This window comes from Somniosus microcephalus, chromosome 5, assembly GCF_052327205.1.
Source record: "Somniosus microcephalus isolate GS21.2 chromosome 5, FLI_Smic_1.0, whole genome shotgun sequence".
In the NCBI taxonomy this organism is placed as follows: Eukaryota; Metazoa; Chordata; class Chondrichthyes; order Squaliformes; family Somniosidae; genus Somniosus; species Somniosus microcephalus.
This window is the reverse complement of record NC_140991.1, coordinates 314,903,014-314,917,297: the sequence shown is the minus strand read 5'-3', so window position 1 is coordinate 314,917,297 and position 14,284 is coordinate 314,903,014. Positions and strand designations below refer to the sequence as shown.

At 47.6% G+C, this 14,284-nt stretch overlaps 1 protein-coding gene across 1 annotated transcript in view; it reads right to left on the bottom strand.

The window, feature by feature from the left end:
* Positions 1-14,284, bottom strand: part of LOC147117879 (cadherin-20-like) — a 249,612-nt gene that overhangs the window by 18,697 nt on the left and 216,631 nt on the right. The window contains exons 8-9 of the mRNA XM_085989260.1: positions 6,014-6,150; positions 3,987-4,108 (exon numbers count right to left, since the gene is read on the bottom strand). Of these exons, the coding sequence (XP_085845386.1) occupies positions 3,987-4,108; positions 6,014-6,150 (259 nt within the window). The remainder of the gene's footprint in view (positions 1-3,986; positions 4,109-6,013; positions 6,151-14,284) is intronic.

Sequence of the window (14,284 nt, the reverse complement as noted above, 5' to 3'; positions counted from 1 at the left end):
TGGATGCTGAATCGTTGAGTATCTTCAAGGCTGAGATCGATAGATTTTTGGACTCTCGGGGAATCAAGGGATATGGGGATCGGGCGGGAAAGTGGAGTTGAGGTCGAAGATCAGCCATGATCTTATTGAATGGCAGAGCAGGCTCGAAGGGCCGAATGGCGGAGCAGGCTCGAGGGGCCGAATGGCCGACTTCTGCTCCTAATTCTTATGTTCTTATCTTATGGCTGAAGGGTCGATAACCAGAGGACACAGATTGCGGGTGATTGGCAAAAGAAACAGAAGCGAGATGAAGAAAAACTTTTTTATGCAGCGAGTGGTTAGGATTTGGAATGTGCTGCCTGATAGGGCGGTGGAGACAGATTCAATAGTAGCCTTCAAAAGGGAATTGGATAAATTCTTGAAGGAGAAAAAAATTGCAGGGGTATGGGGAAAGAGCGGGGGAGTGGGACTAACTGGATTGCTCTTCGAAAGAGCCGGCGCAGACTCGATGGGCCGAATGGCCTCCTTCTGTGCTGTATGATTCTATGATTCTATGTAAAAAAACAAATTGAAACTATTCACGAAAGCCATTCTTATGCCAACCTGCTGCTACGCCACCTGATTCTATGCAATTTTTTTTATTCATAATACAATGATGCATATTCACTACAAACAATTCCATATCTCAGGCATGGCTGCCTCAGACCCTGTATATGCAGCACAGTTATCTGTTACTGCCGCTAACGAGAGGTTGGTTTAGTGTGATATCGCTGTGAATCAGAATTTCACACCATTCTTCTTGAAGTTAAAACTATGTCATCCAACTTTAAACACCCCATCCACCACCTTAAACATTCACTCCCTCCACCACCGGCGCACCGTGGCTGCAGAGTATACCATCTACAAGATGCACGACAGCAACTCGCCAAGGCTTCTTCGGCAGCACCTCCCAAACCCGTAACCTCTTCCACCTAGAAGGACAAGGGCAGCAGGCGCGTGGGAACACCACCACCTCCAAGTTCCCCTCCAAGTCACACACCATCCTGACTTGGAAATATATCGGCCGTTCCTTCATCGTCGCTGGGTCAAAATCCTGGAACTCCCTCCCTAACAGCACTGTGGGAGCACCTTCACCACACGGACTGCAGCGGTTCAAGAAGGCGGCTCACCACCACCTTCTCGAGGGCAATTAGGGATGGGCAATAAATGCTGGCCTTGCCAGCGTCGCCCACATCCCAGGAACAAAAAAAAATAAAATGACCTCTTATTTATGTTTAAGGACACCAAGTGAATGCCTCAAATTTCCTTCAAAATTCAGGATTAAAAAAAATTACATGAACTGTGTTTCTCTGAAAGGATGAAATTTTAATCCAAAATTGCAGAATACTTTTTTTTTTTGCGTGATTAACGACCTGGTAAATTGCATGCTTGAAACGTGCCCATTCCTGCATTTGTGTTTGCGGAATAAAGCAAGCATTGTGTTTCTTATTGAAGGAGAAACTTCGAACCCCCTCAGGCGGCTCGTCAGAAGGCAGAGCCCCATTTAATGGCTTTCAACCACATGTGGAGGATGCTGAGAGGGCCAAGGCTTGTTTCTGAAACGTAGCTCACTGCCCAGCCTTCAAAAACAAGCGTTGCAATCACAATTTCAAATCAGGAGGCTGGACTTCGGGAGTTACCGATCCTACCAAATAATAAACTGAAGGTGGATTATCTTCACGCCACAGTGTTGGACAAACCGGTTCTTTGTTCAGAAGAGTCAGAACAATCGTACATTAGTTGTATCCGCAATGCAAAAGTATGTTTTAATGTGATTTTTAAAAATTCATTCATGGAATGTGGGCGTCGCTGGCAAGGCCAGCATTTATTGCCCATCCCTAGTTGCCCCTTGAGAAGGTGGTGGTGAGCCACCTTCTTGAACCGCTGCAGTCCTGTGTGGTGAAGGTGCTCCCACAGTGCTGTTAGGGAGGGAGTTCCAGGATTTTGACCCAGCGACGATGAAGGATCGGCCGATATACTTCCAAGTCAGGATGGTGTGTGACTTGGAGGGGAACTTAGAGGTGGTGGTGTTCCCATGCGCCTGCTGCCCTTGTCCTTCTAGGTGGAAGAGGACGCGGGTTTGGGAGGTGCTGCCGAAGAAGCCTTGGCGAGTTGCTGCAGTGCATCTTGTAGATGGTACACACTGCAGCCTCGGTACACCGGTGGTGGAGGGAGTGAATGTTTAAGGTGGTGGATGGGGTGCCAATCAAGCGGGCTGCTTTGTCCTGGATGGTGTCGAGCTTCTTGAGTGTTGTTGGAGCTGCACTCATCCAGGCAAATGGAGAGTATTCCATCACACTCCTGACTTGTGCCTTGGAGTGATGTGTATCATTGTTCTTGTAAACATGTTTAAAGATTGCCATTTTTAATGAATATATGGTGCCTCCTTTAACTTTAGAGAAAAAAATATAGAAAGTGGGGGGAGGGATCAAGGGATTCATAGAATCATAGAAAGATACAGCACCGAAAGAGGCCATTCGGCCCATCATGCCTGTGCCAGCTCTTTGGTAGAGCTGTCCAATTAACCCCCTGCTCTTTTCCCGTAGTTCTGCAAAGAAAATCCTCAAGAACATACATCATCGGGCCTTATCCAGGAGTATGAGTTGTGAAGGATTTTCTGATTGCGTTCCCAAAAGGCAAAATGCGTGCCTATTGGGAAATCGAGAGCACACAGCCAATAATTCTCTGTTCATTGACAGAATGTGCGCGCGCAGGTTCCGAACACGGGCTCCCAGGAGAAAAGGCTTTTTTGCACCAGGCGTGAAAAGTCGGAAAATTATTCCTACATTTAAAAAACTGTAGACCGTTTACCATAATCAGATTCGCTGCCGTTAAACAGAATATCAGGTCGCCTCGTGAATATCTTGCAGAAGTGCTGTAGTCAGGTTAATACACATAGATACATATATACATAGAACATAGAAGCAGGAGAAGGCCATTCGGCCCCTCGAGCCTGCTCCGCCATTTAATGAGATCATGGCTGATCATCCAAACTCAGTACCCTGTCCCTGCTTTCTCCCCATATCCCTTGACCCCTTTAGCTTTAAGAAATATATCTAACTCCTTCTTGAATATATTTAATGAACTGGCCTCAACTGCCTTCTGTGGTAGAGAATTCCACAGGTTCACCACTCTCTGAGTGAAGAAATTCCTCCTCATCTCAGTCCTAAATGGCTTACCCCTTATCTTTAGACTGTGACCCCTGGTTCTGGACTCCCCCGCCATCGGGAACATCCTTCCTGCATCTAGTCTGTCTAGTCCTGTTAGAATTTTATAAGTTTTAATGAGATCCCCTCTCATTCTTCTAAACTCTAGCGAATATAAGTCTAATCGACCCAATCTCTCCTCATACGTCATTCCTGCCATCCCAGGTATCAGTCTAGTGAAGCTTCGCTGCACTCCTTCCATGGCAAGAACGTCCTTCCTCAGGTAAGGCGACCAAAACTGCACACAATACTCAAGGTGTGGTCTCACCAAGGCCCTGTACAACTGCAGCAAGACATCCTTGTTCTTGTACTCGAATCCTCTCGCTACGAAGGCCAACATGCCATTTGCCTTAATAACAACAGAAAACGCTGGAAACACTCAGCAGGCCAGGCAACATCCGTGGAGAGAGAAACAGAGTCAACGTTTCAGGTCGAAGACCCTTCGTCAGAACTGATTTTGCTATCATACCATTTGCCTTCTTAACCGCCTGCTGCACCTGCATGCTTACCTTCAGCGACTGGTGCACAAGGACACCCAGGTCTCGTTGCACTTCCCCTTCTCCCAATCTATTGCCATTCAGATAATAATCTGCCTTCCTGTTTTTGCCACCAAAGTGGATAACCTCGCATTTATCCACATTATACTGCATCTGGCATGCATCTGCCCAATCACCCAACCTGTCCAAATCATACTGGCTGAAGTTAAAGAATTCTAAATGCACATAAGGCTGGTGAAATGATGCCAACAGCCCCTTCTCTTACCTGACCAGGTTTAGCGTTTTCACAGATGTAGGCTTCATGGTCCTTCACAAACTCTGGCGGATTGTCATTGATGTCGAGGACTTTAACATTGACCGAAATGCTCCCAATTTGTGTCGGGTTCTCTGAAATGAAACATTCTTTTACGAATGGGCCATCTACAAACAACTTGAACCCACAACCTTCTGGCATTCGGAGGCCAGAGCGCTACCCACTGAGCCACGGTTGCAACCTTGCATTTAGCGTGCAGAAAATCGAGTAACTTGTCCCACGAACCAAAACCGCTTTTACATCGGCCTGCTGGTGTTACAGCGTTAGCCCTGGGCTACACAGTGCGCATCGGAAAACCACAGCCAGGTTGATTGCGGTTTTCTGCCCAATGTCTCGCACAGACCAGAAAATTGTGGGACTGCGATTTCCCGCTATGTGCAGGTGACAGGTGGGCTTCCTTGCTTTCCCGATACATACTCCGACAATTATGTCATGAAGCCACCACGCACTCTGGTTAGGACACTACTTATCTTGCTCAGTTGATAGTTAAACAGAAATGTGTTACACATCTTCGGCAGCACCTCCCAAACCCGTGACCTCTACCGCCTAGAAGGACAAAGGCAGCAGGTGCATGGGAACACCATCACCTCCAAGTTCCCCTCCAAGTCACACACCACATTGACTTGGAAATATATTGGCCGATCCTTCATCGTCGCTGGGTCAAAAATCCTGGCACTCCCTCCCTAACAGCACTGTGGGAGCACCTTCACCGCACGGACTGCTGCGGTTCAAGAAGGCGGCTCACCACCACCTTCTCAAGGGCAATTAGGGATGGGCAATAAATGCTGGCCTTGCCAGTGACGCCCACATCCCGAGAATGAATAAATAAAAAAATGTAACAGGGAGTGAGAGAATTGCCGACTCTCACGTAGAATAGGGTCTTCAACTTAGGCAAATGCACAAGGGCAGACTTTACGAATTAGTGCTCCTAGCAGAGAGCTTTAGGCTTCAGAATGTATTGTTTGGAGGGTGCTAATCTCCATGCCTAAATTCCCAATATGTATTTCCATCATGCAAAGCGCCGTGCCAGAAATACTATAGTATTTTAAAATAAAGAAAAGACTTGCATTTATATAGCACCTTTCACAACCTCAGGACGTCCCAAATCGCTTTACAGCCAATGAAGTACTTTTTGAAGTGTAGTCACTGTTGTAATGTAGGAAACATGGCAGCCAATTTGCGCACAGCAAGCTCCCACAAACAGCAATGTGACACTGACCAGATCATCTTTTTTTTTAAGTGATGTTGATTGAGGGATAAATATTGGCCCCAGGACACCGGGGAGAACTCCCCTGCTCTTCTTCGAAATAGTGCCATGGGAACTTTTATGTCCACCCGAGAGAACAGACGGGGCCTCGGTTTAATGTCTCATCCGAAAGACGGCACCTCCGACAGTGCAGCGCTCCCTCATTACTGCCCTGGAGTGTCAGCCTGGATTTTTGTGCTTAAGCCTCTGGAGCGGGACTCGAACCCACAACCTTCTGACTCAAAGAGCGAGTGTGCTACCCACTGAGCCACTGGCTGAAACCATTAATTCTAAAACAGAGAAGATTTTCCACTGAGAGGGAATTAATGCCTTTAAAATGCTCCGCAAGGTATAATATTCCCATTCAAAGGCTTCCTTGTCGTTCCTCTAAGGGGAGGATGTGACCCTGAAAGCTTTTACCTCCCGTGCTGCCTCATCGTGAAGCTATTAATCAAAAAGCACGCCATTCATTACGAAACTTTATTAATGTGGGATAAATGGCTGCATTCGCGATAAGAACTAAACTGTTGACATCTGGAAAGGCTCCTTGAAAACTGGGCTGAACGCCCCCTCACTCCTGACACATTTGAATACATTTTCTGCCCCCCCCCCCGTTGATTCGTGCGACACTTGACTGCAATATCTAATCAAACTGTATTAAAGCAAGCAAAGTATAAACACAAAAGAGGCATATCATATTTAATCAAATATTGAACAATCCTCAGGTACTTACTCATTTCCATTGCCAAGACTGTGATATTGTGCCATGAGAATTCTTCTCGGTCCAGTGATTTTGCAGTCATCAAAGCTCCTGAGGCTATGTCAATGCAGAAGAATCTTGTAGGATCGGTGGCTCGGTCAATTGAATATCTTGCAATGAGCGGAGAAAAAAGGAGGAAAATACACTTTTAATAATTCTCATAATTTTCCTGCATCTGCAGAAAGCAATCAAGCCCTTGGGTTCCAAGGGTTAAATTATGAGGAATGATTACACAAAATAGGGTTGCATAAAAACTGGAATAAAAACAGAAAACGCTGGAAACACTCAGCAAGTCAGGCTGCATCTGTGGAGGGAGAAACAGAGTTAACGTTTCAGGTCGCTGACCTTTCATCAGAACTGGAAAAGGTTAGAGATGTTGTATTCCCTAGAAGTTAGAAGGTTAAGCGGTGATTTCAAGGGAACTGATAGGGTAGATAGACAGAAATTATATCCGCTGGTTGGGGAATCTAGGACCAGGGGGCACAGTCTTAGAGCCAGGCCTTTCAGGAGTGAAGTTAGGAAACACTTCTACACACAAGGGTGGTTGAAGTTTGGAACTCTCTTCCGCAAACGGCAACTGATGCTAGATCAATTGTTAATTTTAATTCTGAGATTGATAGATTTTTGTTAACCAAAGGTATTAAGGGATATGGGCCAAAGGCGGGTTTATGGAGTTAGGTCGCAGATCAGCCATGATCTCATTGAAGGGCGGAACAGGCTCGAGGGGTTAAGTGGCCTCCTCCTGTTCCTATGTTCCCATCTAAAAGTCATTTAGCATCAACCCAAGTTTCACAGACAATTGTTTTTTTCTTTTCAAACTTCCCTGGCCAAATATTATTACAGAGATTTCAACTGTAGTGGGATCTTCGTCCTTGAATGTCAAGTAAGGGCTTGTCAAGAACAGAACTCACGTCTATACAAGTCTCGTTTCTGCGCTCACTAGACTCAATAAACTGGGAGATGCTCTGATGATTATAATACAATTAGGTGATATCCAACTCCTGGTAATCTTCATTTTAAAATTCTCATCCTTGTTTTCAAATCCCTCCATAGCCTTGCCCCTCCCCTATCTCTGTAGCCTCCTCCAGCCCCACAACCCCCCCGAGATAGCTGCGCTCCGCTAATTCTGGCCTCTTGCACATCCCCCGATTTTAATCGCTCCACCATTGGTGGCCGTGCCTTCAGCTGCCTGGGCCCTAAGATCTGGAATACCCTCCCTAAACCTCTTCACCTTTCTTCCTCTCTCCTCCTTTAAGACACTCATTAAAACCAACCTCTTTCCTGCCCTAATATCTCATGTGGCTGTGTCAATTTTTTTTTGGATAACATTCCTGTGAAGTTTATTACGTTAAAGGTGCGATATAAATGCAAGTTGTTGCAGTTGAAAGGCACAATTGGGGCATTTCTGAATTACCAGCATAGAACAACACTCGAGAAGCTCGACACCATCCAGGACAAAGCAGCCTGCTCGATCAGCACCCCATCCACCACCTTAAACATTCACTCCCTCCACCAGCGGCGCACCGTGGCTGCAGTGTGTACCATCTACAAGATGCACTGCAGCAACTCGCCAAGGCTTCTTCGGCAGCACCTCCCAAACCCGCGACCTCTACCACCTGGAAGGACAAGGGCAGCAGGCGCATGGGAACACCACCACCTCCAAGTTCCCCTCCAAGTCACACACCATCCTGACTTGGAAATATATCGGCCGTTCCTCCATCGTCACTGGGTCAAAATCATGGAACTCCCTCCCTAACAGCACTGTGGGAGCACCTTCACCACACGGACTGCAGCGGTTCAAGAAGGCGGCTCACCACCACCTTCTCAAGGGCAATTAGGGATGGGCGATAAATGCCGGCCTTGCCAGCGATGCCCACATCCCACGAACGAATAAAAAATAGAACTGCATGGAGTATCATGGGCTTAGAACATTAAATATTGACTTGGTTCATGAACCATCCAAGAAAGAAAGGGATGGGTTCTATAGAGAGTGGAGAGTGAGAAAGGTTTGGCTATAGGGCAGGATCTTCTCTCCTAAGCTAAAGAACACCATCATTCCGATGGTACAAATAAGTTATCATCCTCTTCACATGGGCGAAAGAATACCTGGAATCACTCAGCATTTTCTGGGGTCAGCAATGTATCTGAGACAACTGGAGGGAGACCTGTCAGCATGCTTAAGCTAAACTGCTGAGAAATATCTAATCTGGAGTTAGTGAGGTTGGTTTTTAAGTCCCAGTGGATTTCGAGCGGGTGGGTTGGGGCAAAACTCACTCGACAGTCCGAGTTTGAGGTCAAGGGGTATTTTAACCTCTGGGCCTCATCTACACACCACTGGTCTGCTGCCCGCCCGATATGGGTGTAAAGCCTTGGACCGGTGGGTGGGACAGGGAGTTCAGGGCGACCGGTGGCTGTCACCAGAGGGAGGCTTGTCGGCAAACAGACAAGTGGCGGGCGGGCGGTTGTGGGCGGCGGGGGGGAGGTGGCGGCATTTCAGAACAGTCTCGGGGGAAGGAAGGGGGTGGGGTAGGGCATTCCGGGGGAGGGGAGGCCTCGACTTTCCCTGCGAGGCCTGGAGGAGAAACCTCTGCTCCTCCTGGTTTCTTAGTGTCGGCCGTGGCTCAGTGGGTAGCGCACTCACCGACTGAGTCAGAAGGTTGTGGGCTCATAATCCCACTCCAGAGACTTGTAGCAGCATTAAAGCTAGGTTGACACTCCCAGTGCACTGCTGAGGGAGTGCCGCACTGTCGGAGGTGCCGTTTTTCGGATGAGACGTTAAACCAAGGCCCCGTCTGCTCTCTCAGGTGGACGTAAAAGTTCCCGTGGCCACTATTTCGAAGAAGAGCAGGGGAGTTCTCCCCGGTGTCCTGGGGCCAATATTTATCCCTCAATCAACATCACTAAAAAACAGATTATCTGGTCATTATCACATTGCTGTGTGTGGGAGCTTGCTGTGCGCAAATTGGCTGCCGCGTTTCCTACATTACAACAGTGACCACACTTCAAAAAGTACTTCATTGGCTGTAAAGCGCTTTGGGACGTCCGGTGGTCGTGAAAGGCGCTGTAGAAATGCAAGTCTTTCTTTAGAATCATAGAATGACGCGGCACAGAATGATTCGGCCCATCCTGCCTGTGCCGGCCCTTTGAAAGAACCACCCAACTAGTCCCACTCCCCCCTGCTCTTTCCCCCCAGCCCAGCGCTCCTGTTCTTTTTAAGTACAGTAAACTCTCGTTTAAACGGCACCTAATCAACCGGAATTCTTTAATAACCGGCAAAATCGATAGCCGGTAATCTTGCCGAAACCATCCATTTCTCGTTTTTCCGAGTCCGAGTTTCCCACGGTGGCCGAATTAGTCACTGGTTTTTATTTTTTTTGTGTTTAAAAATTGCCTACTTCTCTGTTATCCGGAATTTTTAATCAACCGGCACCATCCCGGTCCCGTCGGTGCCGGATATGAAAGAGTTTACTGTATTTATCCAATTCCCTTTTGAAAGTCACTATTGAATCTGCTTCCACCGCCCTTTCAGGCAGCGCATTCCAGATCACAACAACTCGCTGGGCAAATTTTTTTCTTCCTCTGTTGCCTCCAGTTCTTTCCGTATGGTGGGTAGGGTGAATATCAACCCTAATACAAAAGCAAAATACTGCGGATGCTGGAAATCTGAAATAAAAACCGAAAATGCTGGAAATACTCAGCGGGTCAGGCAGCATCTGTGGAAAGAGAAACAGTGTCAACGTTTCAGGTCGATGACCCTTCATCAGAACTGGGTCTGACGAAAGGTCATTGACCTGAAACATTAACTCTGTTTCTCTCTCCACAGATGCTGCCTGACCCGCTGAGTATTTCTAGCATTTTCTGTTTTTATTTAATATCAACCCTGGTGCTTGCCTGATATAGAGTGCACGCCCACTCCAGTGAGGGCACTTAGCTTTATTCAGAAAACTCAGGCACAGGTTGGCATGACCAAAGGCCTGGGACTTCCGAGTGTGAGTAAGGGCACCGCCGGAGTTTAACTGGTTAAAACCACATAGCTTCCACCAGCACAGAGACCGCAGCAACAATAGGAGCTAGAATTCAGAAGCAAATTGGAAAACAGACATGGGATCCCACAGACTCAGAACCATCTTGGGAGTTTAAAGGCTGTTCGTTGTTTCATTTTCCCCAACAACAGCTAACCAGTATCTGCCAACGTATGCCATCCATACTAATGGCCAGATTCACCCAGTCATTCGCGGCTAATGACTAAAAGCAGGTGGTTAAATATTTGGTTTTGCCAATTTACAGACCTAACAAAAGTAATAGTAGAGTAAGTTTTTCAAAACCCCAGCATATTGTCCACTGATTTAATATGGAGCCTCACTGAAACGTATAACATTCTTAAGGGGGTTAACAGGATAGATAGTGGAGAGTCTAGAACCAGGGGGGTATAGTCTCCGAATGGCCTACTCCTGCTCCTAATTATTATGTTCTTTGCAAGATTTACCCTAGTACGCCAAAGTGTAAAAGAATAGAATAATAGAATGGTTGCCGCACAGAAGGAGGCCATTCGGCCTGTCGAGCCCGTGCCGAGTCTCTGCAAGAGAGCTTCAGCTAGTCCCACTCCCCGCCCTTTCCCCGTAGCCCTGCAAATTTTTTCCTTCAGGTACTTATCCAATTCCCTTTTGAAAGCGTCGATTGAATCTGCCTCCACCACCCTTTCAGGCAGTGCATTCCAGATCATAACCACTCGCTGTGTAAAAAAGTTTTTCCTCATGTCGCCTTTGGTTCTTCTGCCAATCACCTTAAATCTGTGTCCTCTGGTTCTCGACCCTTCCACCAATGGGAACAGTTTCTCGTCTATCTACTCTGTCTAGACCCCTCATGATTTTGAACACCTCTATCAACTCTCCTCTCAATCTTCTCTGCTCCAAGGAGAACAACCCCAGCTTCTCCAGTCTATCCACGTAACCGAAGTCCCTCATCACCTGGAACCATTCTTGTAAATCTTTTCTGCACCCTCTCTAAGGCCTTCACATCCTTCCGAAAGTGCGGTGCCCAGAATTGGACACAATACTCCAGTTGGGGCCGAACCAGTGTTTTATACAGGTTCATCATAATTTCCACGCTTTTGTACTCTATACCTCTATTTATGAAGCCCAGGATCCTGTAAGCTTTTTTAATTGCTTTCTCAACCTGCCCTGCCACCTTCAACATATACCCCCAGGTCTCTCTGTTCATGTACCCCCTTAGGATTGTACCCTTTAGTTTATATTTCCTCCCCTCATTCTTTCTACCAAAATGTATCACTTCGCATTTTTCTGCGTTAAATTTAATCTGCCACGTGCCCGCCCATTCCGCGGAACGGAAAGAATGTGAAAAGATGTACCACTGCAGTCCCTAACATTTGCCGCGAGAAGATATTAAAGTGCTTACACGCTTAATAGTTTCCTCTGGCGGTGTCACGGGGGGCCAATTTTCCTGGCCCTTGCTGCCTGGGCGCTGCACAGTGGGCCTGAAGGGCCCGTAAACCCTATAAAATAAGGGGGTGGAGTGCAGGGGGGTGGGAGGGTCGAGGCACAAGGGCTTATTGGGACACCCCCTGTGTCTTGGTGCCCTGGGTGGCAAGCTCAGGGAATGGAGGCAGGAAGCTGGATAAACCCGGTCCTTTACACCGGTTTTGCAATTGAGTAAGGACTCATGACTACTCTGGAACCAAAATCATTTTATCTTCTTGCCGCTAAATGCATAATTAGCCAGTTAGGGCAGACCAAACCAAAAACGGTGATGAAATTGCAAGGTTAGCGTCTCCATGATATTTTGGGCCGAATGGCCTTTTCCGGTTCCACACCTTCTAATGTTTTTTTTTTAATGCTGTTTTTGCACAAACTAAATGCACAGCTTTACTAAGTGACTGAGCTTTCACCGTTTGGCAATACATTAGAATCAAAGGGAGGTTCAAAAAGCAAGATTTTTTTTTTCAAACAGACTGTGGTTAGAATTTTTTGAAATCTCTGCCAAAAAACCCACTGTTGATGCGGCATCTATGAATCATTTAAAAAAGGGAATTCAATCGCTGTTTGAAAAAAGAGGAATATTAAAGGGTATCGGGAGACAGCAGGAGCGTGGGATTAGACGAGCTGGGACCCGTGTGGATAAGCACTTGATGGGCCAAATGGCCTGTTTCTGTCTCGTAACGATCTATGGAGCCAATTTTTTTTAAAAATGGCATTTGCCTCTGGGGGGAGATGCCCATTCTGTGCTGAGATCCATTGCATAAGAAATAGGAGCAGGAGTCGGCCATTCGGCCACAGGTACGGGTAGCAGGGCTTCTGGATCCCATGCAGCCTGCTTGCAGGCTATGCAGATGCCTAGTGGAGAAATGAAACATGGGGTACGTCCACAACCAGCGCACAAACAAGGTCACCATATGCAAGAGACAAATGGAACCGTAAGACACACTGAATACTTACATAACATAGGAACATAAGAAATAGGAGCAGGAGTCGGCCATTTGGCCCCTCGAGCCTGCTCCGCCATTCAATGAGGTCATGGCTGATCTTCTACCTCATCACCACTTTCCTGCACTATCCCCTTATCCTGTGAAATCTATTAATATTCAAAAATCTATCGATCTCAGCCTTGAATATACTCAATGACTGAGCCTCCACAGCCCTCTGGGGTAGAGAATTCCAAAGATTCACCACCCTCTGAGTGAAGAAATTTCTCCTCATCTCAGTCTGAAATGGCCGTACCCCTTGTTCTGAGACTGTGACCCCTGGTTCTAGACTCCCCAGCCAGGGGGAAACATCCTCCCTGCATCTACCCTGCCAAGCCCTGTAAGAGTTTTGTCTGTTTCAATGAGATCACCTCCGCCCCCTTTGGCGTTACCACGGGGTTTCTGGGGACGACTCCGGAGGGTTGAACTGGAGCTTCCAGCTCCAATAGAGACAGGCCCAGTGTTTGATTGATAGGGGGGGGGGGGGAGGAGGTATTCCTAGAAATGTGGCCGCGGAGCACCTGTTTTTTGTGCGCTGAATGGCCTCCTAAGCCTCCAATATGGCGGGCAGGAAGCACACGCTCATTACAAGCAGGAAGTGTGTTGTCTCCTATATTGGTCAAGGCCAAAAAAATGGGCGTGCAGTGCCCACACCTAAAACAGGCATTAGCCCCTCTGTATATGCAAATAAGGAGCCTATTAAAAAAAAATGTGCATTTCTACAGCGCTTTTCACATCCACCGGATGTCCAAAGTGCTTTACAGCCAATGAAGTACTTTTTGAAGTGTAGTCACTGTTGTAATGCAGGAAACGCAGCAGCCAATTTGCGCACAGCAAGCTCCCACAAACAGCAATGTGATAATGACCAGATAATCTGTTTTCAGTGATGTTGATTGAGGGATAAATATTGGCCCCAGGACACCGGGGAGAACTCCCCCTGCTGTTCTTCAAAATAGTGGCCGTGGGATCTTTTACATCATGAGAGAGCAGACGGGGCCTCGGTTTAATTTCATATCTGAAAGACGGCCCCTCCGACAGTGCAGCACTCCCTCAGTACTGCACTGGAGTATCAGCCTAAAATTTGGTGCTTAATTCGCTGGAGCGGGATTTGAACCCACAACCTTCTGACTCAGAGAGTGAGGGTGCTACCAACTGTACCACAGCTGACATCGCTTGCTGGGGTCTCCAACTGCAAGATTGGTTTGAACTGAGGCACTCAGGAAAACCAAGCCTGCATGTGGCCGAACAAGCGGTCCTCAAATGGCCTCCGATCGGCTTCCCCTTCGATCTCCGCCTGTTCTGTTATGCACCCACCCCCCGGATCGCCACCGCTTTTTCCTGATCTGGTCATGCCCCTACCCGGTCACCCCCTCCTCACTTACCTGAGGGCCGCTGTGACGCCAGCAGGGGCCCGATCGGCAATCGAGCTTCACCGACCATCTGCCTGCTACTCTCCACAGCTCGCCGGCTGAATGGAAATGAGGCCCAAGGCTCAATATCGGGTGTACCTCGGGCCTCACCCCTCGGGTGCAGGGATTGTTCCCTCTACACCAACCCGCCCCCCTCCACCACCAGCCCAAAAATGGACACGCTCAAATTTCTAAGCCTGTGTCTTTTGGAATGGGAAACCAGAACGGAGCAAATTGGCTCGGAGGCGAGAGTGCTACCCACTGAGCGACAGCTGACATGGATCATATGGCAGCAGTTTAAGATGCTCCTTAAAACCTGCCTCTTTGAACAAGCCTGTCTTTGGCTCGCCACCCACT